Raw genomic sequence first — 25,383 nt, 5'->3', positions numbered from 1 at the left:
TATTCTTGATTTATCTAAACTTACCGGTTGATTGTTTCTCAATTGTTGGAGTAAAATTGATACAACTAGTGATTTTTAGTTGTCTTTCGATGTTGAAATGCAGCAGTGCATCATGGGATATATATCCAAGTTAAATGTAAAGATCTTTGTCATCTTACGTACAAAAGACAGTATTTTGTGTTAAATTCCCTGTAGATTATCCTCCTCTTTTTATACGTCTTTGTTTTTGGTAGTCTCTATATTTGCAGCACCATTATTCAGTGTATCATGTGTGTGAATGAGCTGCCTGTGTCCGATGTGTACAACTCATACTTACCTGGCAAGGGAGATACCATGATCAAGAAGGTGGTTCACCCAGGGCGAGGCTTGGCCATTGCACACCGGTTGAGCTGACCTCTGCGAATTCCTCAAATGTGGGAATCTCGATTGCATAATTTGTGGTAGTGGGGGACTGCGTTCGCGCTCTCCCCTGATAACTTGTAAAATGACAAAAATATTCTTAAAAGTCTGCAACACATTTTGAGAATCAATGTAACTGTAATGGCGCATTTCCACTACAGCGCGGGGCTCGCTTTAAGCGTGCCGTGCCCGGCCCGTTTTTTAGTTGCGGTTCCACTTGGCGTAGTACCGGCTAGCGGGTACTATTTCACATTTTTTCTGGCCCCATAAAATCGAGGTTCTTCCTCAACAACCAGGCTGAGTATGCTAAACTAGAGAGAGAATCGCTGGCAAGGGGGCTAAAACTACAACAAAATGAACATATTTGACCGTGATTTAATTGTAATACACGTTTCAAAATGATGCCGAAGTAACAACATACTGATACCGGTTAGTAAAAACCATGAATTAATGCTTTGACAAGTCTGCAGACAGATGGCAGGTGAAAAACCTTTTAAAATGCATGTTTTTCTGTGGTTCTCATTGAAGATGACGTCACGGCTCCGTTATTATAGTTACTGCCCCAGCCACTAAACTGTAATGGAAACGCAGCATAAAGTGAGCCAGTCCCAACAAGGCCTAACGAGGCCTAGCCATACTGAGCGAGGCCGAGCGAGGCCCTGTAGTGGAAATGCGCCATAAGAGCTTTGTGAGTTTTACTAAATCGAAGTTGACGTGTCAGTGAAAGTGGGAATCCAAATTTGAAAAAGTCTGCGCTACTATTTAAAAGACTTAGGAAGTTCAGTTATAGTGTTATTAATATTCACTCACACATATATCATTTAAATAAAATTCTGAGGCGAGATCATGCTCTTGTACAAGTCATTTACAAAAATATTGTTTAATATAAACCTTTGCAGAAAAATACCCGGGACACTTTGGCTCCTACTCCTGAGGGCTCGTCCATCACCTTGCGCTTGTACAGCGTAGATCTTGCCCAGGATGAAGGACTGCACTCGAGTAGCCGGTATTTCCGGCATTGTTGGGGGGACAGACCCATCCAGACCAGCAACAGACGGAGTTGCCTGAATGGCAGGCAGTAAGGGTATTGAGGAGGGGCCAGCAATGGCTGGGGTTGGCTGACTGGCAGGCAGGATGGGGCCTGGGAAAAGGGAGGGCAGAGGTCTGGTGATGGATATAAATAACAAGCAGAGAGCACGTCTATATTCCAGTGAGATATTTGGTCACATACTCAAAATGGCTGAGTCTGGGATTTGTCCAGGGTTTTTATTTTTCTTAGTTCGGTAATAACCTGTTTCACGATGGTATAGCTACTTATTGTTGAAAATAAAAATGATAACACAGCAATTTGAAAAACATTGAAATTACTATTTCAGAGTGCCCGCGGGGTTTTAAAAAGTATTAAAAGTTGATAAATCAATTTAGCGAAAATTAAGGCTGTTAAAAAGTATTAAACGGCATTTTCCAAGGTATTGCATTTTGTAACTTGTTTTCAATAAGTATATCAATTGTCCAAAGAGGTAGTATTCTACAGTCTGCCTGAATGTAATCATTGCGTAGGTGTGCAGTGTGATTCTGTGTAGTTTATTTATGGTATCCCGTTGGATTTGACGTCATCTGAACAGAACATCGCACGCTCACTGCTTGATAGCGTGCGAAGGTCCGTTTACGCCGGTTGTTAAACAACATCGTTATGGGGAAATGCAAGTTTGCGTCCAAATGGTTGGAAGATAAGGAAGGAGGACAATCAATACTGTATATATTAAATGTGAGGTAAAGTGTGTCGCCAATGTAACCGGTTAAAACTCGAAGTGGCGATGAGGTCTTAAAATGTATGGAAAGGGTCTTAAAAAACGTCTTAAAAGGTATTACATTTGACTTCAGGATTCCTGTATTTACAATATTGTCATTGCTCCAACGCGTCAACAACAGATGTGAAATGTTGGTAACTGCTGTAGACTGTGTTCTTCTCCAGACCCTTTGAAGAAGACATCATTTTCACAGGGCAGAAGACTTTGCGCCTGTACTTTTTATGCCCCTGGGTGGGTTGGCCACAGCACGTGCACGTCGGCAGCTTTTGAACCCGGGGCACTTTGTCTCTTACTCCCGAGGGCTCGTCTGCCGCCTTGCGCTTGTAAAGCGTGGACCTCGCCCAGGATGAGGGAATGCACTCGGTAGGCATTGTCGGGGGGACGGACACACCCAGACAGCAGGGTCCAGGCAGGGTGGGGCCAGGGAAAAGGGAGGGCACGGGTGGTCTGGCGACGGTGCTGGTGGCAGGCAGTATGGGACGTCCAGCAGGCATGGTGGGCCTTGTGGAGGGGCCAGCAATCGCCCAGGTTGCTGCTGCGGATGGAGAGGGGGAGGGCAAAGGTCTTTGGGCTGGGGTCGGTCTTACCGGCCGTGGCAGTGACACAGGTGGCGGCAGTGATGTCTGAGGGTGTGACAGAGGCAGGATCATGTCCCTCCTTCCCTTCAACAATTTTGTCCCTGCCGTGCTGGGTGTCGGCACGTACTGCATCAGGGGGTAGTCTGGTGGAGGGAGGACTGCTGGCTGGTGGGGCTGGAGGCAAGTCGGCAGAGGAAACCGAAGTGGTTTTTGATAGCATCGCCGGCTGATTTGTCGCACGTAAGTTGAGGAGGCGCTCTTGAGCCCGGATAAAGTCCCGCACCGTCTTGATGTTTATTTTTGGCAGAGGAAAGCCAGCTTTGCACAGGATCGGGTCGTCCACCAAAAGCCGGTGCTGGATCCTCTCGTACGCCTTTAAGACGGTGGTCTTCTCGGGGCTCGTGCGCGAACCCTGCGGCGACTTCAGCCACAGCAGTTTGACCAGCGTGTACATGAGCCTATTGTTCTGCGCGCTAATGTCTTGCTATGCCGGTGCATAGCGAATGCCCATCTTCACACGCTGTATTACAGCAGCATCAACCAGGTTGTGGCGCTTAGTGCGGCAGTACAGGGTGTTGCCCCAGTGCGTCCTGTATAACTCGTTGAACTGCTGCTGCCGTTTCTCGTGGTCCTCCACTTTAGTCCAGGCAGCCAGGATCACGTTCCTCTGCTCTGTGACAAGGGACAGCTTGTCCTCTACGAGCCCAATGTCCACCAGCAGTGAGCAGAACCTCTCCAAGTTTGGGTAGCCGGGAAGAGGGTTTTGACTGCAGGCATCCTCCTGTTAAAGAAATGACATAGAAAATGTGGTAAATTGAAATGGATACATTGCCCACCAATCAGTGCATTTTAATTTCATTCTAGCAGACACCAAGTCACGTACAAAAGCGGGCGGGTTGAAAGTGGAGGTTTCGTCACTGACGAGTGTGATGTGGGGCAGGATGGCATCCAGCACATTGATCCCTCCGGGTGCAGCTATGGTCACGAGGAGTGTGGTGTACAGGTCCTTGTGATGGAGGTACTCCTCGACGTGATTCTCCTGTACCTACCGCCACACCTTCTCCATTGTGTTCCCTTCGGTCCTGTGCCTCAGAAGGCGCACGACATTCCTGTCTACGCCACGCTTGTAAGTAGAGTCACAATTGATGTGACAACTTTCAAGTTTTTTTTTTAAATGCACACACATTATAGCATGTTAAAGTATAGTATAGTTTGGTATAGAATGTGAAATAAACACACATGGTGGTAAGGACGGCAGGAAAGATGGCTTGGTGAGCGTCGCTGAGCTGGGATAGGATGGCGTTATCCCACGCAAGCCACTGAGACACCCTCTTTGATCCTGGCTGCCTTTGTACAGGGTCCGCAGGACAGCACCTCTGTAATCACTGTGTACCAGCCGGACACATCACAGATGAGACGTACCTATAAAATACACAGGGAAATCAAAATGAAGGCCAGCATAAAACTTTCAGTGCCCATTTCATACATAGAAACACATGGTCACATCCAGAGACGTTGTAATAAGGTGAAATGTTACAGGTGTGGCGACATTGGCCACGTTGCGGTGCATTGCAGTAAAGCCAGTGAGACTAACTGCTACAACTGAGGAAAGACAGACCACCTGTTAACAGTTTGCCCCGAAGAAAAATGCGCATAACTTATTTTATTTTCCAGATTGATGGTTGGTTGTATGATTGTCACAAATGTTTTAGTTCGATAGCGGTGTTTTGTATAAGGCTTTGTTAAAGTTTGGCCGTGACTGTAATGTATTGTAAATCTTTCTCGCTCTGCCCATTTTTTTAAAGTGTGCTTCTCAGATACCTGTGTTGCTAGAGATGTGGCTGGGGGTTGGAGGCGTGGTTGGCAGTATAGGGGTTGTATGTTACAGTTGTTGGTTTTCTTTAAAATGGGGTACTTTATGTCTTTTGCTTTTGTTTTTCATTACTAGTGTTTTTTTTTGTTTTTGTCAGGGTTGGGATTGGTGTGCCGGTGGTCCTGGGGACACCGACTTTAAAGGGGGGGGGTGTGACGACCCCTGCTTTGCTATCTCCTGTTGTGTGTGTGTGGCCCTTTAATGTTCTCCCTTTTGTCTATCAGCATTGATTGAGGACACCTGGCTGCCGGTACCAGAGGATTAAAAGGCCATGACAGACACCAAATCCATCATGCAAAACAAGTGACATTTGACCTTTTATAGAGAGATTTAGCACACAAAAAACACTTCTGGGGTCATTTGGGTGGATTTGACCTATCTGGTACCTTGGTCGATTTTGATGATTGAAATGTCTTTTTAACCGCTAGAGCCAATGGAATCGAGGGGAAGTTCCACATACACACACGTTACCAAATAAGGAGTGAGAGTGACGCGTATCCAAAACAGGAAGCGGTCATACACTCTGGAAGCTATCATTAGCAGCTAACATGAAAACTCAGTTTTTGACATAAAAGTTGAATTATGGATTATCAATAATTTTTTCAAAGTGACAGACACATTGGATTAACCTATGGATTAACCTTCAGCCGCGTTGTTCTCGTTTTAATGCCATTGAACACAACTTTTGATCAGAATAACAGTAAAAGGTGAGCATATCTCCGTGTTTTGCTACCTAAAGCTACGTCGTGTGTTGTCTATATTTGCTTCCCCTGTCGCGAGTTCTGATCGCTCAGTGATGATACTTATATTTCTATAATCTGTGGAATCTCAGTTTGTTAGCTAAACTTGTTTGTGCAGATCCAATAAGTATATCGATCGATTTATACCTAGAGGTCTGTGCTAAGTGCGTTAGCATGTTTTCGCTCAGGGCTCATTTAGACCCTTCTTGTGAGACTTGTGTTTTGTTTCGGTAAAAATGGTTCATATCATCAGTTAGCTGAGTATCTTCCCGTTAGGAGGGTATGACACATTCATAGTTTTTTAAATATTAAGAAGCCCTGAGACACAGTGTCGTGAAAAAAAAAAAGAAAAAGCCCCGGCGGCGGGGTCTTAGGGGCTTAACAGGTTAAGGTAAAGTATTTCACTCTTGGACCTATTAATCTTAGCGCCTGATGCAAGAGAAAAAAGTTCACACTACTCTAGAGCTTTTACAATTGAACTGTTTTCTGTACTTAATATTGTCATATCATCCATGTACAAGGACACAGTTGCTTCTTTCCCACTGCTACCCGGGACGGGGAGGCCATGAATTAAAGGATCCTGTCTTATCCCACAAACTAGTGGTTCCATAGCAAGAATGAATAAAATCACAGATAACGGGCAACCTTGTCTAACCCCTGATAAAACCTTAAAGGGTTCTGTTGTGTGACCATTTGCGGATACTCTACTCGAGCAATCTGTGTACAATAAATCTGTCCAGGGACTCCAGGCCCTCAAATGTGACCCAAACCAAAACTAATCAAAACTTCTTTAAGGTACTGATGGTTAATCCTATCAAAGGCTTTTTCTAGATCCAGGCCAGAAAGGCACAGTGGCAACTTACGGTCCATGGCATATAAGTAGGAGTCTCTTATTAAAGCCAGGCTATCGTTCATGGATCGTCCTGGTATTGCACACGTCTGCTCGACTCCTACAATTTCCTCTACCACGTCCTGTAATCGGAAAAATAAAGCTCAGCAATTTGCTGACGAGTGGTCTGTTGCTTTGCAGATCCTGCAAATGTTCCGGCTACAGTCTGCTGCAAGGTGGTCTAGACTGCCACACTTCCTGCATTCTTTACAGCGGAGGGTGCGAAACTTTGAAATTCTGATGAATATAGAGTCTCATCTAGCACACTTGCCTGATGCGCAGCGTGCAGACGTAGTTTAACTGATCGTGGAGTGGAGCACCCTGTGTCATTGCTATTTTGAGCTGTAGGCCATATTTTTGCTGATGTGTTTATGTTTAGCCTGGAGGACCTGGTAGTCCAGTTTTCGCGGCTTTATTTTGTTTCCCATAGGGTTTATATTTGATTTCTGGTTAGGGGGGGGAGCTCTGGGTCCTACGGCCCATGGTGTGGCTGGCTCGGGTTCCCTCCTTCTGTTTGTTCCTTTTGGCCAGTCCTCCAGACCTCTTTTTGTTTCCCGTTTCGCTTGTGTGAGCAAACGGCTGATTATCAATAAATGCTCGTTACCAAGTACCGGTGTATTCTTTCATGTTGCGGGTCTCAGCACGAGCCACTATACTACCGGGGAGTAGAGGTTGGGGCCGTAACAAATGGGAACCTGAGAAGAGGAGCGTAGAGTAACGGAAAGCTTTAATTGTGTAAATGTTAGTGTTTTATTGTTTACACCAAATCCATCATTAGATGCAACAAAAAAGAAAAGAGATGGGCAGGCAACGCGTGACGTCTACAGATCAGTCGGTTGTCCAAATTGTTTAAAAGAAAAAAGAAGGATCTTCACGCCCTTTACATTTCTTTGCTGCTCTCTTGTAATGACGACCCTTTTTTAAAAAGCTTAGATATTTTGGTTATTACTGAACTTAGGAAATGCTTATCTGCAACCTGGAATAACATGTAGAACAATTTTGAAGCGTACCATATTTGTATGCATAGGCCAATTTAAATGATTAATTTTCTCCTATTTTACATGTTCTTTTTCAAGAGGATTAATTTGCTTTTAATTCTAACTGCTTTCCTGCTCCTACGCTTTTGGAATTGTACTTTTATTGCTTTTTATTATTAGACTTATATTATTGTTATGAATTAAAGCGACTACACTTGTGTACCTGGGATCATGTGAGGCAGAGACTTGTGGAATCCCTCCAGGCTGTTGCTTCCACCCAGACTTTTGTAATAGGGCAGGTCCACATTGTTGATGGTTGTAGTACTGGCCACCCTATACCCTATGTTCATGCCTGGTTGATCCTGGATGCACTCAAGGTGTCTCTGCTGTCCTACCCACATCTCATCAATGGCTCCTGTAAAGCCACATGCATACAGTTTGTTATTCTCACTTTATATGCTACATCATCTGTATTGAAGCTGCAATAATGTTTTTGTATGAGATCATACCAGGTGTTTTAAAGAGGCTCACTCCACTCTGGTCCAGCCCAGCCGGGCCCTTCAGCTCCTCGATGGCCAGGTGGATGAGCCGGAACGTTTCCTGAGCTCCGAGTGTGACCATCCGCATGTGGTGTTGCAGCTGATCCCTGGTGACGTACAGGCGGACGACATCCTGTTCCGACACGGACCTGAATGGGTCCGGGTCCTTGGCTCGGGCCGGCCGGTTTCTTAGGATCTAACTTGGTTAAAGCTTCACGAACAACATCAACAGTAAAAGGAGTAAAACTGAAAGGGTTTTCCAGACCACATTGTTCAGAGTCACCGACTGTGGTGTTCACAAAAGCAGAGTTAGTCACAGAGTCAAACATAGAACCGCAGGACACAAAATGCTCATTAAAACAATTTAACATAGTAGCCCTGTTCGATATAGAGCCAGATGCTGTGGTAATGCACGGAGGTAGCTCATTTCGGATCTCACCGGTGGATAGCGATTTTATGGCTTTCCAAAATTTCCTAGGATTATTTAGGTTTTCTGTAGTAACTGACAAATAGTACTTCGACTTAGCATTTTTGACCTGTGAAGTGAAGCTATTTCTTAGTTGCCTAAAACGCAGCCATTCAACCTCTGAGCCTGATTTCCTAGCCTTTGCCCAGGCCTTGTTTCTCTCATGTAGGAGACTGGACAGTTCAGCAGAAAACCAAGGATTGTCTCGTCCCTTTACTCTAAAAGTACGTAGGGGTGCATGTCTATCTATAATTTCCATAAAACCAAGATAAAAATAAGACCATGCAGTTTCAACATCAGCACACAGATCGATTTTTCCCCAATCAAACCCAAACAGATCATGAACAAAACCCTGCTCCACAAAATGTTTTATGTGTCTCTTAATAATAATACGGGGTTTAACCTTTTGGACCTTAGTGTCCCTAATTGTGGCTACAACACAGTGGTCACTCTCATCATTTGCAAATACTCCCACAGATAGGTATTTATAGGGAACATTAGTTAGAATGAGATCAATTAGGGATGATTTATTAGGGGACTTAACGTTAGGGCGAGTAGGACTGTCAACAATCTGAGTAACATTCAAAGAGATACAAAGGTTTTTAAAATCCTCTGATACTGCAGTTAACCAGTCCCAGTTAAAATCTCCAAGTAGCACTATTTCCTTGTAGTCTAGTTGTGATAAAAGTGTTGCTAGTGAAGACAAGGAGTCCTTGACAGCTGACGGGGGTCTGTAACACCCTACCACCATGACTTGTTGCCCCTTTGCCACTTCTATATTTAAGGCTAAAAATTCGAATTGCTTACTGACAGATTTGGAGATCAATGTGGTTACACTGAACTTATTCTTAACATAAATGGCAACTCCACCACCTTTATTAGGCCGGTCGGTACGATACACATTATAGCCATTTAAGGATATGTCAGAGGCCAAAATAGTTTTATTTAGCCATGTTTCTGATAACACAATGACGTCAGCGTCAGTCGAGCTTGCCCAAATGCGGACAAAATCTAGCTTACCTAACAGACTGCGCACATTCAAGTGGATGAAACCCAACCCAGACCTAGCTTTAAAATCAGCAGGAGTAGCGATCTGACTACTACTACTGGGCGGACCAGGGTTAGGTTGAACATTTCCTGACAGTAATAATAACAAAAAAACCAGGCATCTTTTCCTCTTAATCGACACACACACACAGTCATCTATTTTAGAATCACCGGAAAAGTCTGCGAGAGTGTGATTTGAGCTTAAGAAGCAGTCCTGAAGTACCATCATCGCAGGCAAACAAAAAAGACAAACATATTTTGTCGAGCAGATTGTCTGTGACAAGGTGACCGGTAACTGTTTGTGTAACACATCCGACCCTTTGCAGGGGATGCCTACTGCGGGTGGCAGAACAGACCTGAATCCAGTAGGCTTCTCAGGATGACTAGAGATCTTCTCATAGTCCAGAACAGTTAACAGGCACAGCAGAATCACGATATGGGCCATCCTCCCAGACCAGCACACAATATCCGCGATGTTCCCGGGGCAAAAAAAATCCTCCTCCTCAACAGCAGCAAAGGACAGGCGAAAGCAGCAGCGAGGAAGCGCACCGGTCCCTCCGTGGTATCCCCGGGATAAGAGGTCTCCTCAGCAAGCAGGTCTCAGTAGATCGTAGATGACGAGAACGCCTTCTTGTAATCATTGGGTTTGATGCAGCGAACGTAATGAGGAGTCGTCGCATTCAGAGTCTCCATGATTATATTATAATATATATATATATATATTAACTGTGTCTCACTTGCCTTCTTCCACAGCCTGGCTCGCAGCTACCAGCAGGAGTGCTGATATTGATATGACAGTATGATGTGACCATGATTTTCAACTCTTCCTGTGTGATAACACATGATATAATCAATTAAACACTTACTTGTTCCTTGTCCATTATGTATTTCCGGAACCTCTTCAACTGCAAGCTGGTAAAGTGGGCCACTGGTGTGTTCAACCACCTCTTTACAGAACGATGTGCCTTCTGTATCCTTTCCCTCTGGACATCACTTAATTTCTCAGGGCTGTCCTTTTGGGATTGGTACTGGGCATACACTTCCCACACCTCCTGAAAGGTGCTGCTCTCAAACCCCTTTTGGCCATAGATGCACCTGTCCACATTGGCCTCGAGGAGACAGGAGACTTGTGGGAGCAGGCCTCCGTAACAGCAGAACCAGGACAGGTGGAGAGCAGGCCCCAGCCGCGGCAGATCCTCCTCCGCACAGCAGCACACGCCCGGTGAAAGCAGGCCCCAGCCCGAAGCGTGGAGCCACTCTACAGGCGGGAGCAGGTCTCAGTAGATCGTAGATGACGAGAACGCCTTCTTGTAATCATTGGGTTTTATGCAGCGAACGTAATGAGGAGTCGTCAAATTCAGAGTCTCCATGATTATATTATAATATATATATATATATATATATATATATATATATATATATATATATATATATATATATAAACTGTGTCTCACTTGCCTTCTTCCACCGCCTGGCTCGCAGCTACCAGTTCAGCATCGTCTCCTGGCCACGATGATGAGTCCAGCGTGCACGTCTGAGGTTAGTGAAAACAAATGTAATGATAATTTGATGCCAGTTTTTAATTACCAAAATCAAACAACACATTTAGCAGGAGTGCTGATATTGATATGACAGTATGATGTGACCATGATTTTCAACTCTTCCTGTGTGATAACACATGATATAATCAATTAAACACTTACTTGTTCCTTGTCCATTATGTATTTCCGGAACCTCTTCAACTGCAAGCTGGTAAAGTGGGCCACTGGTGTGTTCAACCACCTCTTTACAGAACGATGTGCCTTCTGTATCCTTTCCCTCTGGACATCACTTAATTTCTCAGGGCTGTCCTTTTGGGATTGGTACTGGGCATACACTTCCCACACCTCCTGAAAGGTGCTGCTCTCAAACCCCTTTTGGCCATAGATGCACCTGTCCACATTGGCCTCGAGGAGACAGGAGACTTGTGGGAAGCTCTCTGCATAATCTGTGAGGAAGTCTTTTACCCACCGGTTCCCCACATCTCCCTTCCGGTGTGGGTCTTCCAATTCAAGTTTATGCTTGTCAAGCAGACTGCAATAATAAACATCCATTTAGTGTCATCATCATAATAGCACTGCAATTGTGATGAGGAGAAAAGGAACTTTGTAAAGATGAATACGAAACTTTGATAATAGCCAAGGTTTAACAAAATACATATATATTCATTATAAGCGTGACAACAAAATGGTATTCAAACGCTTAGCAAACAATTGTATTAAATATAATATACTTACAACTTTATGTAGCCCACGTCATTTTCCACTAGCCAGTGAAAGGGTGCATTCAAATACTTGCCAAATGGCAAGACCAGCTTTCCCAGGCACTGCTGGCGTGAGGGCTTATGGGTACCAGTGGCTCTTAGGAGCTTCTCTGCTTTGGCCATGGCAGTGGCCTCACTGAGCAGCTCCACCGGAGGTGCGGGAAAAGCCTTTCCCTTATCCTCCCTATACAGACGGGCCTCTGCAGATGGCACCGCAACAGCCTGCTGTCGATCCCCTGGAGTTTGGGGATTGAGGATGCGGAGAAGTGGTGTCGCCATCTCTGCTTCTCACTGCAACAACATACAGAAGTTGTATACCAAAACATGTTAGTTTACAAGAGGTAATTGATACCCTAACATTGGTTATACCAGATAGATAGAGACTTTAACTATCCCAAATTGGGAAATGGTTATGTTAGCACTGTGTTCAGGCATTAAAACGGTGGAATAAAGTATTGACACAATTACAGTAGAGAAGACGTATGTCACAAATAATACCTATTTTGTACTGTTGGTATGTTTATACTACACGTTTATACTTATACTTTATATAATGATGTAAAGTATAGGTATCAACGTGTAGTGTATGTATTTTCAACTGTACTTTTTTACAGTAATGTCACGGTAAACACAAGCAGTAATGAGCTGGTTAACCCGCGATTAGATAGATAATGACAGAAAGTGAAGTGGGTAACGTTATAGCATAATTATACAACTAGTTTAACGGAGGTTTCATTGAGCGATGCTAACCTTTAACTAGCGTCCACGGTGACGCGACGCGGTGCCTTTCACTTTTAAAAGTAATGACATGACATACTGTACACAAGATAACGCGGATCATAACAGAAAGTGTGCCTTAAACTGTAGTGGGTAACGTTATAGCATTTAAAACTAGAGTTTGATAGATATTTGACTGAAAGACGCTGTGCCCTAACTAGCGGCCATTAGCAGTAACATGGCCGGGTCCCGTTGGGTCATTGCCAAGGTGTGTTTATATATATATATATATATATATATATATATATATATATATATATACAGTAATGAAAAACACAAGGTAATGTGTCGTGGAAAGTATACTTTACAGAAAAAGTATAAAACGTACCCGTCAACCCAAGTCTTCGCTAGCGATATTCGCAGCAATCGCAGCAAACGAGCAGAGCAAAGTGGTGGGGTGGGGACGTGTAAAGTCAAAGTGTCTAATATTAGACGGTAAATATCAAATATATAGACATATATATATATATATATATATATATCTATGTCATTCAATCCCGATCGCTGATCGATGTGTATAAACTTTCCTTTACTCGATTTGAAATTTTGAATTTCATATCACGTGGAGAACCCGCCCACTCCAAACACTTTATCGACTGTAGACTTCCAATCACATGCGAGTACAGTGACTGTAGACAGTTAAGCCTTCTGATTGGCCCAAAGTCTACAGTCGCGACTGTGGACTTCCAATGGGATGGAAATGACTAGACTTTTGTCGAATCAGAAGGCGTAACTGTCTACAGTGACTGTGGACTTTGCACTTCGGTAGACTCGACCTCGTACAGGAACGCTTTCGTAGGGAGACAACTATGTGCTGTTTTCCATGCAAATCCTTATGGGCGTTAAAAAGGAATGGCGAGTTTACATTTTTCCATACTTGCAGGCATTTTTTTTCTGGTAATGTGCCTATTGGTGTTAGGCTTGTAGTCAGAGGTAAGAGGCTTTTTTCAACACAGCTTCTGTTCAAAAAGCCTACAGAAGATTTGTCTAAGACGGCTCTCTTAAAGAGGGTCACAGCTCTGCCATACAATGCTGGCCTAGTCTCTGCATGGGGGATGTTCAGAGGGGCTCTTTTGCCTATACCAGAAATAAACACTTAGTAAAGTGTGTCCAGAGGCTATTGTTCTTTTCAGGTAACACAGCATTTGGAATCTGTGTTAAAAATAGGGCTTCCAGTTTAACCCCCAGCTCTGGAACTGCTCTCCCTCCTTTTCTAATGGTTTATACATGATCTCTCTTTTTAAGTACTCCTGATGCGAACCCCAGATAAATTGAAAAATGGATCTTCTCAAGGTTGTTTGAAAGGCTCTTGGTACAGGCAGGGTGGCTGCTAGATGAGTCAGTGATGCAAGGATCTCCACCTTAATGACAAGGATTTTCCCAGTAAATGTAAGGGCCCTATCTTCCCACCTAAGGAGTTTCCCTTTAATTGCTGGCAGTCTGCTATCCCAATTTACATTTTCCATGCCTCTACCAATCTCTATACCTAACATTTTCACCCTTTCCTTTCTTTCAACTAACCCCAGATCTACTTTGTCCTCTTTCCAGTTAAGGTAAAGTATTTCACTCTTGGACCTATTAATCTTAGCGCCTGATGCAAGAGAAAAAAGTTCACACCACTCTAGAGCTTTTACAATTGAACTGGTATAACATAACTGGTACGCATGCGCGGCAACAATCTGAAATGCGTACCGTCACTTGTGTCACAAAGCGCATTTGCGTACCGACATACTTGTGAAGCTTTTCCAGAAGGCGGTTAGATCACCGGACGACAGAGTCGGTCTCCGTGTGCACAGACAGGGCTGCTGTTAACGTCGGTCTGTACAGCAGCACTGCGCTAAACAGCTGATCACAACGTTCACACGCTCTGTGGTCACGAAGCTCTGTACTCCACTACCACCCCCCCCCCCGTTGACATTCGCTAAATCCACTACCAGTCTCATCTAGCACACTTGCCTGATGCGCAGCGTGCAGACGTAGTTTAACTGATCGTGGAGAGGAGCACCCTGTGTCATTGCTATTTTGAGCTGTAGGCCGCTTCTCTTATCTGTACTACAGCAACAGATAGGTAAGATTTGTGTTAGGAGTGGTGCGCGTGTGTAAAGTGTGTTGGGAGCGCATGCAGTGCGGCCGGTTTCTGTGTTTCGGCTCATTAGACCGCATGTGGGGAGGACAGTATATTTCAGATCGTTGTTTGGGGACTTTATTAGATTACTTTGTGAGGCTTTAATTTGTTTTGTATTATATTTCGGGAGAGTGGTTGCTAGTTGATCTTGGCCGTGGTCAGCTGTTTGTTTTTGTTTTTTTTCCTTTCTCTCTCGTTGACACGTGTGGGTTTGTTGGTGCGTTGTATGTGGAGCAGTGCAGAGTTTTCCCTGGCAGGTTAAGCGGCGGTTCCCTTGGGATTGTTGAGCGGGGTGTGTAGTGTTGCAGAGAAAGTGGTTGAAGCTTCGGCTTGGGAGCATGGCCGTGGTCTCAGTAGTGTTGCTAGCCTGCTAGTCGCTTTGCTTGGCCGGCGGTCTCCAGTGCATAAATACCCACCACAAGTAACTGCATGAAGACTAGGGAGGAGATTAGTCAGTGGGATGGTCAATAGTTAGTGGGGAAACTCCAATCAAGAAGTTAGTATTGTTCCACTTGGTACGTATAATAAACGCTGTGGTGTCTGTTTTAGTTTAGTTTAGTTTTTGCTCTTCTCTCGGTTTAAAAGTCCGGTGTTGTGTTCCAGTGAGGGGTCGTTGTAATATAATATGGCTGACGTAGAAGCATTCATTAAAGCTCCGTCTCAGGAGTCTCTTTGCACTTTATCAAAAGAGCAGCTGCTCTTGATTGATGAGCATTTCTCTGTGTCTATTGTCAGTGATAAGAGGATGAAAGAGAACATAAGAGACTCTATAGTGTCGACATTACGGGAGACAGGAGTGTTGTCTGCAGAGAAAGAGGAGGTTTTGTTCAAACCTCTTTTTCAGGCTAGTGCACTTTCGTTTGAGCAGCAGAAAGAAATGTTATTGTTGCAGCTGGAACATGACAGAATAAAGTATGAACATGACCGGGAACATGACAGAATAAAGTATGAACATGACCGGGAACATGACAGAATAAAGTATGAACATGACCGGGAACATGACAGAATAAAGTATGAACATGACCGGGAACATGACAGAATAAAGTGTGAGTTGGAAATTGAAAAGGAAATCACGGTGGAGCGGATTCGACAAGAATCTGAGAAAGCCAAGCTAGAGATGGAGGGATATCGTCTGTCTAGGCTCAGAGATGGCGCGTTGTCCGGTGAGGGGCAGGGTGAACAGGTGCCCAGAGGCCTGTACTACGAAGCTGGATTTTCGCTTAGCCGGCTAACTTCAGGGAAAGCTCGGGCTTTCCGGTCCTACGACGCTGGTTCTCTTTTTAGCAGGCTAGATTTCCATGGTAACTTATGCTGAGCGGCAAACCTGCTCCGGAGCAGGTTAGGGGGCAGGCTAAGAGATCAGCCTATAAAAGCTCCGCCTATCGACCAATGAGATCTCTGTGAAAATGACGTCGGCATTTGTGGATGACACTGTGGAGCTTGGCGCTCAGATTGTGAGAGGTGCTCTCAGGCTGGAGAGGATATTTAGGGACAGAATAAACCCTTTGGCTTTCCCTGAAGAGTATTTGTATGAAAGATACAAGTTCTCGTCAGAAGGGCTGACTTATCTGTGTCAGCTCCTCGAGCCATATATTGCTAATGCCACACATCGGAGTTGTGCCCTTACAGTGCCGCAGACTGTATGTATTGCTTTGCGATTCTTTGCAACCGGCAGTTTTCTTTATGCCGTGGGGGATGCAGAGAACCTTGGCAAGAATACAGTCTGCAGTGCTATTCATAAGGTCGCACATGCTCTGACAGGGCTCGCAGAGTCCTTTATTGTGTTTCCTGGCACATGTCCCACGCAGACGATCAAAGAGGGATTTTACAGCATGGCAGGTATTGATATGCGATTATATCTTTACAGTGAATGTTGTTCCTATGACGTACACTGTTGTATAATAAATGCAGCCTACTATTTAATAGGGTTTCCCAGGGTGCTTGGCTGTATTGACTGCACACACATTCCGATCTCTGCGTCCCTGGGAGAAAATGAAGGCGATTATGTCAATCGCAAATCCATCCACAGCCTCAACATTCAGGTAAATCTTGCACATTCACTTACAGAACACACATTGAAGTCTGGGTGATAAAAGGAACTCACACATTTAAATATTCACACAGTACATGTGTCACACTTGGACTATCTTTATCTATAACATGGACGTATTTCAAATGAACATTGATGCTACACTGACTATGATGCTCTTATTGTGGAAGTAGGCTTGTTAACCCCACATGCTTTTGCAGGCCACCTGTGACCGCAGGCCACCTGTGACCACAGGTGTGTCATCACCAGCCTTGAGGCAAAGTGGCCTGGATCAGTCCATGACTCAAGGATATTCTCAGAGTCATCATTGTGTCACAAACTGGAGCAGGGTATGGCAACTGTACATTCTTATTGTTTTGTGCTTCTTAAGCTGCCTTTTGTGGTACTTATTGTGGAAATATTCCTTTTTCTTCAGGGCTCTTCAGTGGAGTGCTGCTCGGGGACAGGGGTTATGCCTGCCAGCCATTCCTCATGACCCCCTATCCTGACCCTGGTGAAGGGCCACAAACCAGTTTCAATGTGGCCCATGCCAAGACCAGGGTCAGGATAGAAATGACCTTTGGTATACTGAAGGCCAGATTCACCTGCCTGCGGGGGCTCAGAGTGGCCCCTGAAAGAGCTTGCCGCATTATCACTGCCTGTGTTGTGCTGCACAACATCGCCACCATGAGGAAGGAGAGGGCCCCTCCTGCAAACCCCCAACCTCCAGATGTGGTCGACCCCATCACCCTAGACCAGTGACGTGCGGTGAGGTTCATGGCTGGTGAGGCACTGACTCTTTCAGAGTCAGATTTACAAATATTATAGCCTATTTTGACCTTAATCGAAATATTCTGTTATTTTCAAAAGCTTTTTTAGTCTGATGCTATGATTCATTTTAAACAGACCGTTCAACAAAAGGATACCCAAAATCTAAATATTGGATTGTTTTTTCTAAGTAAGATCCCATTTTCATTACATTTGTGGTCTTACCTTGACTTGAAGATGAATATAAGTCCATGCTATCCTTCTGGACAACAATCTCTATTACTGTTTTGTAAAAGTCCTCCTTATCTTCCTGTAGTTTCAAAAGTCTAGTTTGTTGTTTGCGGTAGAATAACAGTAGCAACAAGAACCTGTGGGCTCACGTGCGCCCCCTTCAGTGCGGCAGAGGTTATGGCTGCCTCCCCTGGTGCTTTTTTCATTGCCATTGTACGATGAGACCAGCGAGCCTAAATATCATATATACGTGAAATAAGTTATTTAGAGACTATGGATGGCGAGGATAAATGTAATAAAGGGATCTACAAACATTACATTGGTGACCTACAGTGAGATGGGAACAGGCATGCGCTTAGGGCCCGCTTTCCAGCCAGTTTCTGTGGGGTGACGCATTCTGAAGTGAGGCAGAGCTGATCTGTGCCTCACCTCACCCCACAGTAAATGGCTTGAGCGCGCTCACAAAATTAGTGCCCGCGCTCCAGCAAGTTACTGTGGGCTTACGAGAGGCAGAGCACGTCCCTGCCTCACTTCTCATCGCTCCCGTAGCGGAGCTCGGCAAATTTGCTGATTTTGACTATAAAATGCGATTGGAATAATACAGAAATCACATTTACACAAGATCAGTGGAGATATTTTATTATTATTATTATTTAGTTTTTCTTTAATTGTTTTTCCGTTACATTGGAGTATGACAGGTGAGGCTCTGCCTCCCCTGCCTCCACTGACAGCACGTCGCTGCCCTAGACTACCCTACTGGCAGGGCTGTCAGAGATGCCATCACAGTCTTATTTGCATAATACATTAAAAAAAACACACAGAGGCCTTGGGTGATTTATGTAGGTTTTTATTTTGTCAGCCATTCCTGAAGGAAAAAGAGAAAAACACATTATTTTTGGTTTACTTTTTCAGTAAAGAAAAAAGGGATTTCTCTTTTAGGTATCCTAAAAGATAAAGGTCACCTTATGCACCTTTCATTTGACTTGAAAATAAATGACAGAATGTTACAAAATTACCTGTCTTTCTCTTTCTAGTTTTTCAACCTCCAACTTCATTTTTCGTATGCGTAGGGCATTTATTTCCATGGTTTGGGCATTTATTTTGATGGTTTGGACGAGGGTCCGTTTATAAAGGGCCCTCACAGAGTCTGCTTCAGCCTGAAACACATGAAACACATATATGTTGCTTTAACATTCAAGCATGGCTCACAGCAAGAAAGCTGAGCATTTTAAAGTTGCCTATACTTTTACATTTAGTTTAATTAATTACTTGTCGTGATGAAGGCCTAGATGTGGAGGCCCTAGATGTGGAGGGCCCAGGCTGCGAGGGTGGAAGAGTTCCTTCTTCCTGCAAATTGAGCACAGCAAATATCTTTTCAATAGAGAGTAGTCATTTGTCCCATGTGCAGACCACCACCATGTGCAAGTAATCAAATTAATTAATCAATTAAAGCAACGTGTCCACACCCTCTCTGTCTGTGTTTGAGGCAAATTGAGAAGTTCATATCATTGGTAACAAAATACTAAAGTATACCGGCAGAGCGCTCTCTGAGAACACAGACAGCGTCTCATCATCATCCAGGCACTCCTGAAAAAAATAAGAAATGTCAATGGTCTGTGTTATCCATATTCAGCGACCATATAGGGCGACATACCAAAGGTTACGTTACCTCTGTATGAGGTAGTGGGTGATTTGGGGGGGGCAGCAACACCACGTTCTCCCCATCATCTGCAGAACAATAAAATAGGCCTACATGTCACTTACTCCCACAAAAATAGATATATAATTGTGTTGTATAGCATCCCAGCTGTTTAAAGCTCCCTGACTCTTACCCTGTATAAAAAGGTGGTGTGAGCTGCTGCCACCAGGGTCTGTAGAGACCCCCCCTTCCACCCCTGCCATCAAGGGCCGACCCACATTTTTGCTGAGGGCCAGCTCCTCGGCAGGGGTGAAAGCTGCTGGAGGAGGGCCCCCTCCTGTCTTCCTCTGCTCATTTCTTTTCTTGTTGGCTGCAAGAATTGTGAAAAAATGTGACTGCTTTCCTATACAGTTATGAAACACAGACTAATTGAAGCAATACTAAACGTGTAGTTATATTTTTAAGATCGCAAAAGAGGGAAATTTACCAGATTGAATGATGTTTTTATATTTCACTCATTTGCTCCCAAGTCCTTTTAGACCCGCCAGGGTTACATCTGAAAAACGAAAAAAAAACGTCATGTACAGCTTGAATTAAAAAAAAGTTCTATAAATGAAAAGGATTACAAAAATATTAGGCTTAAAGTCCACTTGTGACCCTCGGTCGATGATATTATAATGCAAAAAAGGCTGCCACTCAATGATCAATTTGGTCTATTTATCCTATAAAGTAGAACATTAATCTGGAAGCGCCGGATTTATTTTTGTACATGACTGGCGTGCATCCAATACACTTTTTAAAGATGTGCAGCTCTGCACGCTGTTGCATATAGCCTATAGGCCTATATATATATATATATATATATATATATATATATATATATACATACTTATTTTACTTACGCATTCACGGAGTCTGCAATGTCCTGCCAACATTGTTGGCGACGTTTGGCAGCCGCAAGGGTACTGCTTTTGGCTTTCAAGATGTGTTTAAGATCTTCATAGCGGCTCATAATTACTGTCTGCTCCTCGGCCGTGAAATATGTAGCTCGTGGTTTCTCCACGATTCCGATTGGTCGAATGCTCCAAATACCACCCCTTTTATGTGAACGCGCACCTAACTAGATAGGACACGGCTGGCTTGAGCGATCCACTTGATAACCGGCGTCGTAGTACAGCTTAGCGCCAGCGCGTATGTTTTGGATTAGGCCAACCGGCTAACTCAAACATATCCAGGTTAGGAAAATCCAGCTTCGTAGTACAGGCCTCTGGTCTCCTCATCGTTTTGTTGTTAATAACTTGCGCTTGTTACCTCACTTTAATGAAAGTGATCCTGACACGTTTTTTTTGTTATTTGAACGTAGAGCTAGAGATTGGCCTGATGCAGACTGCGCTCTGATGCTTCAGTGTGTTCTCACAGGAAGAGCACAGTCCGCATATTCCTCTTTATGTCTGGAAGATAGCTCTAGCTATATTAAAATAAAATTGGCGGTGCTTAGAGCATATGAACTGGTGCCAGAGGCCTATCGACAGCGTTTTAGGTCCTTTGAGCATAAACAAGGTCAAACATATGTGGAGATGGCGAGGGATTTGTCTGTTCATTTTAAGCGTTGGTTAACTGCTCTTGACATTGCTTCTTTTGACGATTTGTGTGAACTCATGATTTTGGAACAGTTCAAAAATATTATTCCTGATAGCATTGCCACATACATAACAGAACACAAGAAAACTTCTGCGGTTGGAGCTGCTGTGGCAGCTGATGAGTTTGTGTTGCTTCATAAGAGCAGGTCCGGAGGGTGCTCTCGGGCCCTAACTGTTTTTGAAGGAAGTAGAAAGGCTGTTGGTTTGTTTGGGATGGATCCAAGGAAATTGGGTTTGGTCAAATCTGATGTGGACAAAATGGTGAACATTGATAATTGCCACTACTGTCGTGAAAAAGGCCATTGGAAGGCAGAATGTCCTGCGCTGAGAGCAAAATCTGAGGGAGGAAGATATTTTGTTGGGCCTGTTGTGTTGGCTGCTCCTGTGAAAAGCTGCGGTGTTGCCGATGTGCTTACATCCCACTTATGTGGATCTGAGGTTTTGGCATTTTATGCTCCATTTATACGAGACTGCTTGGTGTCATTGGTAGGTGGTAATGTCAGAGTTCCAATCAAAATCTTGCGGGACACAGGGGCTTTTGACTCCTATATTGTTGACTCTGTTTTGCCTTTGTCTGATGAAAGTGACACAGGTGACACAGTTCTGAGTTGGGGGATGGGATTAAAAGTTCTTCCTATTCCTGTTCATAAGATGTATATTGACTGTGACCTTGTTAAAGGTGAAGTAGCTGTTGGTGTACGTCCAGCTTTGCCAATCGAGGGGATACATTTCATTCTGGGCAACGGTTTGGCAGGTAGCAGAGTCTGGACTGATGTTCTCCCTGCATTTTTAGTGACTGGTGGTCTGATTGAGTCTGGGTTTGAGGAGAGCTCTACAGTGGTGCCAGAGGTCACGTCCTCCTGCGTGATCACGCATGCTATGGCCAAAACGATGTTGTTTAGAAACCAAAAGGCCAAGCATTGCCCCACTGGCGGCGGTGTTGATGGTGGTCGTGGTGGCGGCGGCGTTGATGGTGGTCCTGGTGGCGGTGGTGGCGTTGATGGCGGCGTTGATGGTGGCGTTGATGGTGGTCGTGGCGGCAGCAGCAGCAGCAGGGGACGAGGCAAGGAAATGTTCTGTTATCGGTGTGGAGACCAAGGACACATGGCTCGTGACTGGGCATGCCAACGACCGGAAGTGCTACTCCTGCGGTGGGCTTGGTCACATCCAGAGACGTTGTAATAAGGTGAAATGTTACAGGTGTGGCGACATTGGCCACGTTGCGGTGCATTGCAGTCAAGCCAGTGAGACTAACTGCTACAACTGAGGATAGACAGACCACCTGTTAACAGTTTCCCCCGAAGAAAAATGCGCATAACTTATTTTCTTTTCCAGATTGATGGTTGGTTGTATGATTGTCACAAATGTTTTAGTTCGATAGCGGTGTTTTGTATAAGGCTTTGTTAAAGTTTGGCCGTGACTGTAATGTATTGTAAATCTTTCTCGCTCTGCCCATTTTTTTAAAGTGTGCTTCTCAGATACCTGTGTTGCTAGAGATGTGGCTGGGGGTTGGAGGCGCGGTTGGCAGTATAGGGGTTGTATGTGTATATAAATATGTAATTTACAACAGCTGTAAGATGCTTGAAAAGCTTGAAAATGCACCTTGAAAATGCTTGAATTTGACTTTGGAAAAGGTGTAAGAACCCTGTTTATTACAATGTGTATAAATCTTGTTAGAGCTGGAAAGTATTGTCCAAGAAAAAGCTGCCAGAAGTTGTTTATTTTATGGCAGGAAGTGTATTTAAGAGCACATGTCAACAGCATGCAACTAAAGAGCTTGACAAAAATACTTTTAAAGCATTAGGACGTAGTGCAAAAGGAACCATATATATTACACTTAATTTAAATACATTTTGGGAAATTAACTAAAAAGCCAGGAGAACACTCACTAAAACAATCCAAAATAGGACAAGACGGGTTAGAAATACAAGGATAAGATATAAATAGTTTTGTTAAAAAGCAATGGCAATTAAACAAGTCCTCCCCCTGGGTTTAAAAGAAAAGAGACTTCCAGCTAACCTGCAGTGTTCTGGTAGTGTGTCCCAGATATATGGAGCATAATACCTGAACGCTGCTTCTCCATGTTTAATTGTGACTCTGACTGACCAGAGTAAGGCCAGTGTAAAGATTTCAAACGGCAGTGATGTGATCCACTCTCTTGTTAGTGAGGACTCGAGCAGCAGCGTCCTGAATCAGCTGCAGCTGTTGAGCAATTTTCTTTCTAAGACCTGCAATAAACAATTATTAGTAATCAAGTCTACTTCAGTTAAATGCATCGACCAGTATTTCCAAATCCTCATTCGGACTTTATACATTATTAAGATGGTAGGAGGCTGACTTTGTTTGTACCTTAATGTGGCTGTTAAAATGCAGGTCCAAGTCCATGACTACATCCAGGTGTCTGGCTTTTATTCATTATTTATAATATTACTGATTAAAACTGAGCGCTGTCTTTTGTTCATTACTTCTTGGCCTCAATAACTAATTATCTCGTTTTTATCTTTGTTAAATTGAAGAAAGCTCTTACGCATCAAATTATTGATTTGTGAATGCATTTACTCAGTGCTTGCAATTGAATCATCATTTCATGTATATTAACACATCATGTTTAGTTATTGTTTAAACTGTTAGAAAGATGGGTTTATTTTGGAGGCTGCTGTTTGTGTTAATGCGTTGCCTTTATATTTGCAGAACCATCATTGTTACCACTCCAGACCACTAGATGGCAGTACCAGAATGTCAGTTGCCCGCCACCAGCAGCAAATAAAGAGAGAGGAAGTGTTTGAAATGTGAGTTGTGGGGGTTGTAAATGTGGGACATGTGTTTTTTGCATTTTCTCTAAATTATAAACGTGAATAGAACAACTTTTCAATACAGTATTATATATTCTCGATTTATCTAAACTTACTGGTTGATTGTTGCTCAATTGTTGGAGTAAAATTGATACAACTAGTGATTTTTAGTTGTCTTTTGATATGGAAATGCAGCATTGCATCATGGGATATGCCCCTGATATATATCCAAGTTAAATGTAAAGATCTTTGTCATTTTACGTACAAAAGACAGTATTTTGTGTTAAATTCCCTGTAGATAATCCTCCCCTTTTTATATGTCTTTGTTTTTGGTAGTCTCTAATTTGCAGCACCATTATTCAGTGTATCATGTGTGTGAATGAGCTTCCTGTGTCCGATGTGTACAACTCATACTTACCTGGCAAGGGAGATACCATGATCAAGAAGGTGGTTCACCCAGGGCGAGGCTTGGCCATTGCACACCGGTCGAGCTGACCTCTGCGAATTCCTCAAATGTGGGAATCTCGATTGCATAATTTGTGGTAGTGGGGGACTGCGTTCGCGCTCTCCCCTGATAACTTGTAAAATGACAAAAATATTCTTAAAAGTCTGCAACACTGGCATTTTGAGAATCAATGTAACTGAGAGGGTTGTGAGTTTTACTAAATTGAATCGTCAGTAAAAGTGGGAATACAAATTGTAAAAAGTCTGAGCTGCCAGTAGCAGGTTCAGTTATAATGTTAATAATATTCACTCACACATATATATTTTAAATTCTGAGAGTTCCTGCTCATGTAAAAATAATTATCCAAAATATTTTTAAATATAAACCTTTTCAGAAAAATACTCACTTGGCATTTACGCATGCTCTGACCGTTTAATATGTCGATTTTCGGAACCTAGAGTTGTATGGGGACTTGTTCTGTCCAATCGCATCTAACTGTTATTGCAGTACTTCCAGGAAATATCCCTACATCTTTATTGTGGGTAAATAGTCATATTCTTTCCACGAGTGTATCAACAGGTTTTTTTTACTTTATTCAGGGTGCGTACGGGTGCTGGAAATCCTTGAAAATGCTTGAAATTGTTGAGGTGTTTTCAAGGTTTGAAAAGTGCTTGAATTTTGGGAATGGTGCTTGAATTTGGGATAAAGTGCTTGAAATTGTAAATGCTTTACTTCGCTTTTTAGATTAAAAGAAAATAAAGAAGTCGGTGCGCGCTTAATTGCTTCGCTTTTACATAAAACAGCTCCGCTCCGGCCGTCCCGCGCTATGCGCGTGACCTGCAAGTGTTTTTGTTACGTGTGTGACCTGGGCATTCTGATGAGTGATAGATGACAGTATGCCAGGAGGTTGCCGTTTCAACGAGCGTTGGCTAGCAGAAGACAAATACAAGCCATGGCTAAGACGAGGGTCAAGCGAAGCCCAAGAGTAGCCTCCTGCAAAGTGTGCAACAATAACGATGCGAGAGTCTGCGCTGACGAGCCACACACCACACAAAAGGTACGCTGTAGTAGAACATTTTAGATTAGGCTAACGTTGCATGTAAAACACATGACACTTTTCTCTGTGCGCGGCAAAACAAGCTCGCCAAAATGGCTTCACTAGTCTGGCAGTATTTTAAGTGTCCGAAAATGACAATAAAATAGTGGTATGCAACGCGTGTGTGAAGCAGAAATCCTGCAGCTCCACCCGCTGTGACGGACCGGTGAGCGGAGCAGAACACACATTAAGAGTTAGACCTAACACACTTAGCTATTTT

At 43.7% G+C, this 25,383-nt stretch overlaps 2 protein-coding genes and 2 non-coding genes across 4 annotated transcripts in view; all 4 read left to right on the top strand.

Annotated features, from left to right (window-relative positions):
• The first annotated feature begins 308 nt into the window (after window positions 1-308).
• Window positions 309-472, top strand: LOC117493670. The gene has a single exon (XR_004556985.1). It is a non-coding gene; the product is annotated as a U1 spliceosomal RNA (small nuclear RNA).
• A 15,457-nt stretch (window positions 473-15,929) lies between these two features.
• LOC117492851 (putative nuclease HARBI1) lies at window positions 15,930-17,314 on the top strand. The gene is made up of 4 exons (XM_034143257.1): window positions 15,930-16,362; window positions 16,450-16,565; window positions 16,791-16,902; window positions 16,989-17,314. Exons 1-4 carry the CDS (start codon window positions 15,930-15,932, stop codon window positions 17,312-17,314), a joined length of 987 nt encoding a protein of 328 aa, XP_033999148.1.
• The window catches only part of LOC117493208, a 28,098-nt gene continuing 19,964 nt past the window's right edge, over window positions 17,250-25,383 (top strand). Inside the window, exons 1-2 of the mRNA XM_034143663.1 lie at window positions 17,250-17,336; window positions 23,522-23,619. The gene's annotated coding sequence lies outside the window, so the exon portion shown is untranslated. The remainder of the gene's footprint in view (window positions 17,337-23,521; window positions 23,620-25,383) is intronic.
• On the top strand, window positions 24,033-24,196 carry LOC117493714. The gene has a single exon (XR_004557027.1). It is a non-coding gene; the product is annotated as a U1 spliceosomal RNA (small nuclear RNA).

Source organism: Trematomus bernacchii, unplaced genomic scaffold (assembly GCF_902827165.1).
Source record: "Trematomus bernacchii unplaced genomic scaffold, fTreBer1.1, whole genome shotgun sequence".
Classification (NCBI taxonomy): Eukaryota; Metazoa; Chordata; class Actinopteri; order Perciformes; family Nototheniidae; genus Trematomus; species Trematomus bernacchii.
Note: the sequence above shows the minus strand (reverse complement) of the source record. Positions and strands in the feature narration are given on the sequence as shown.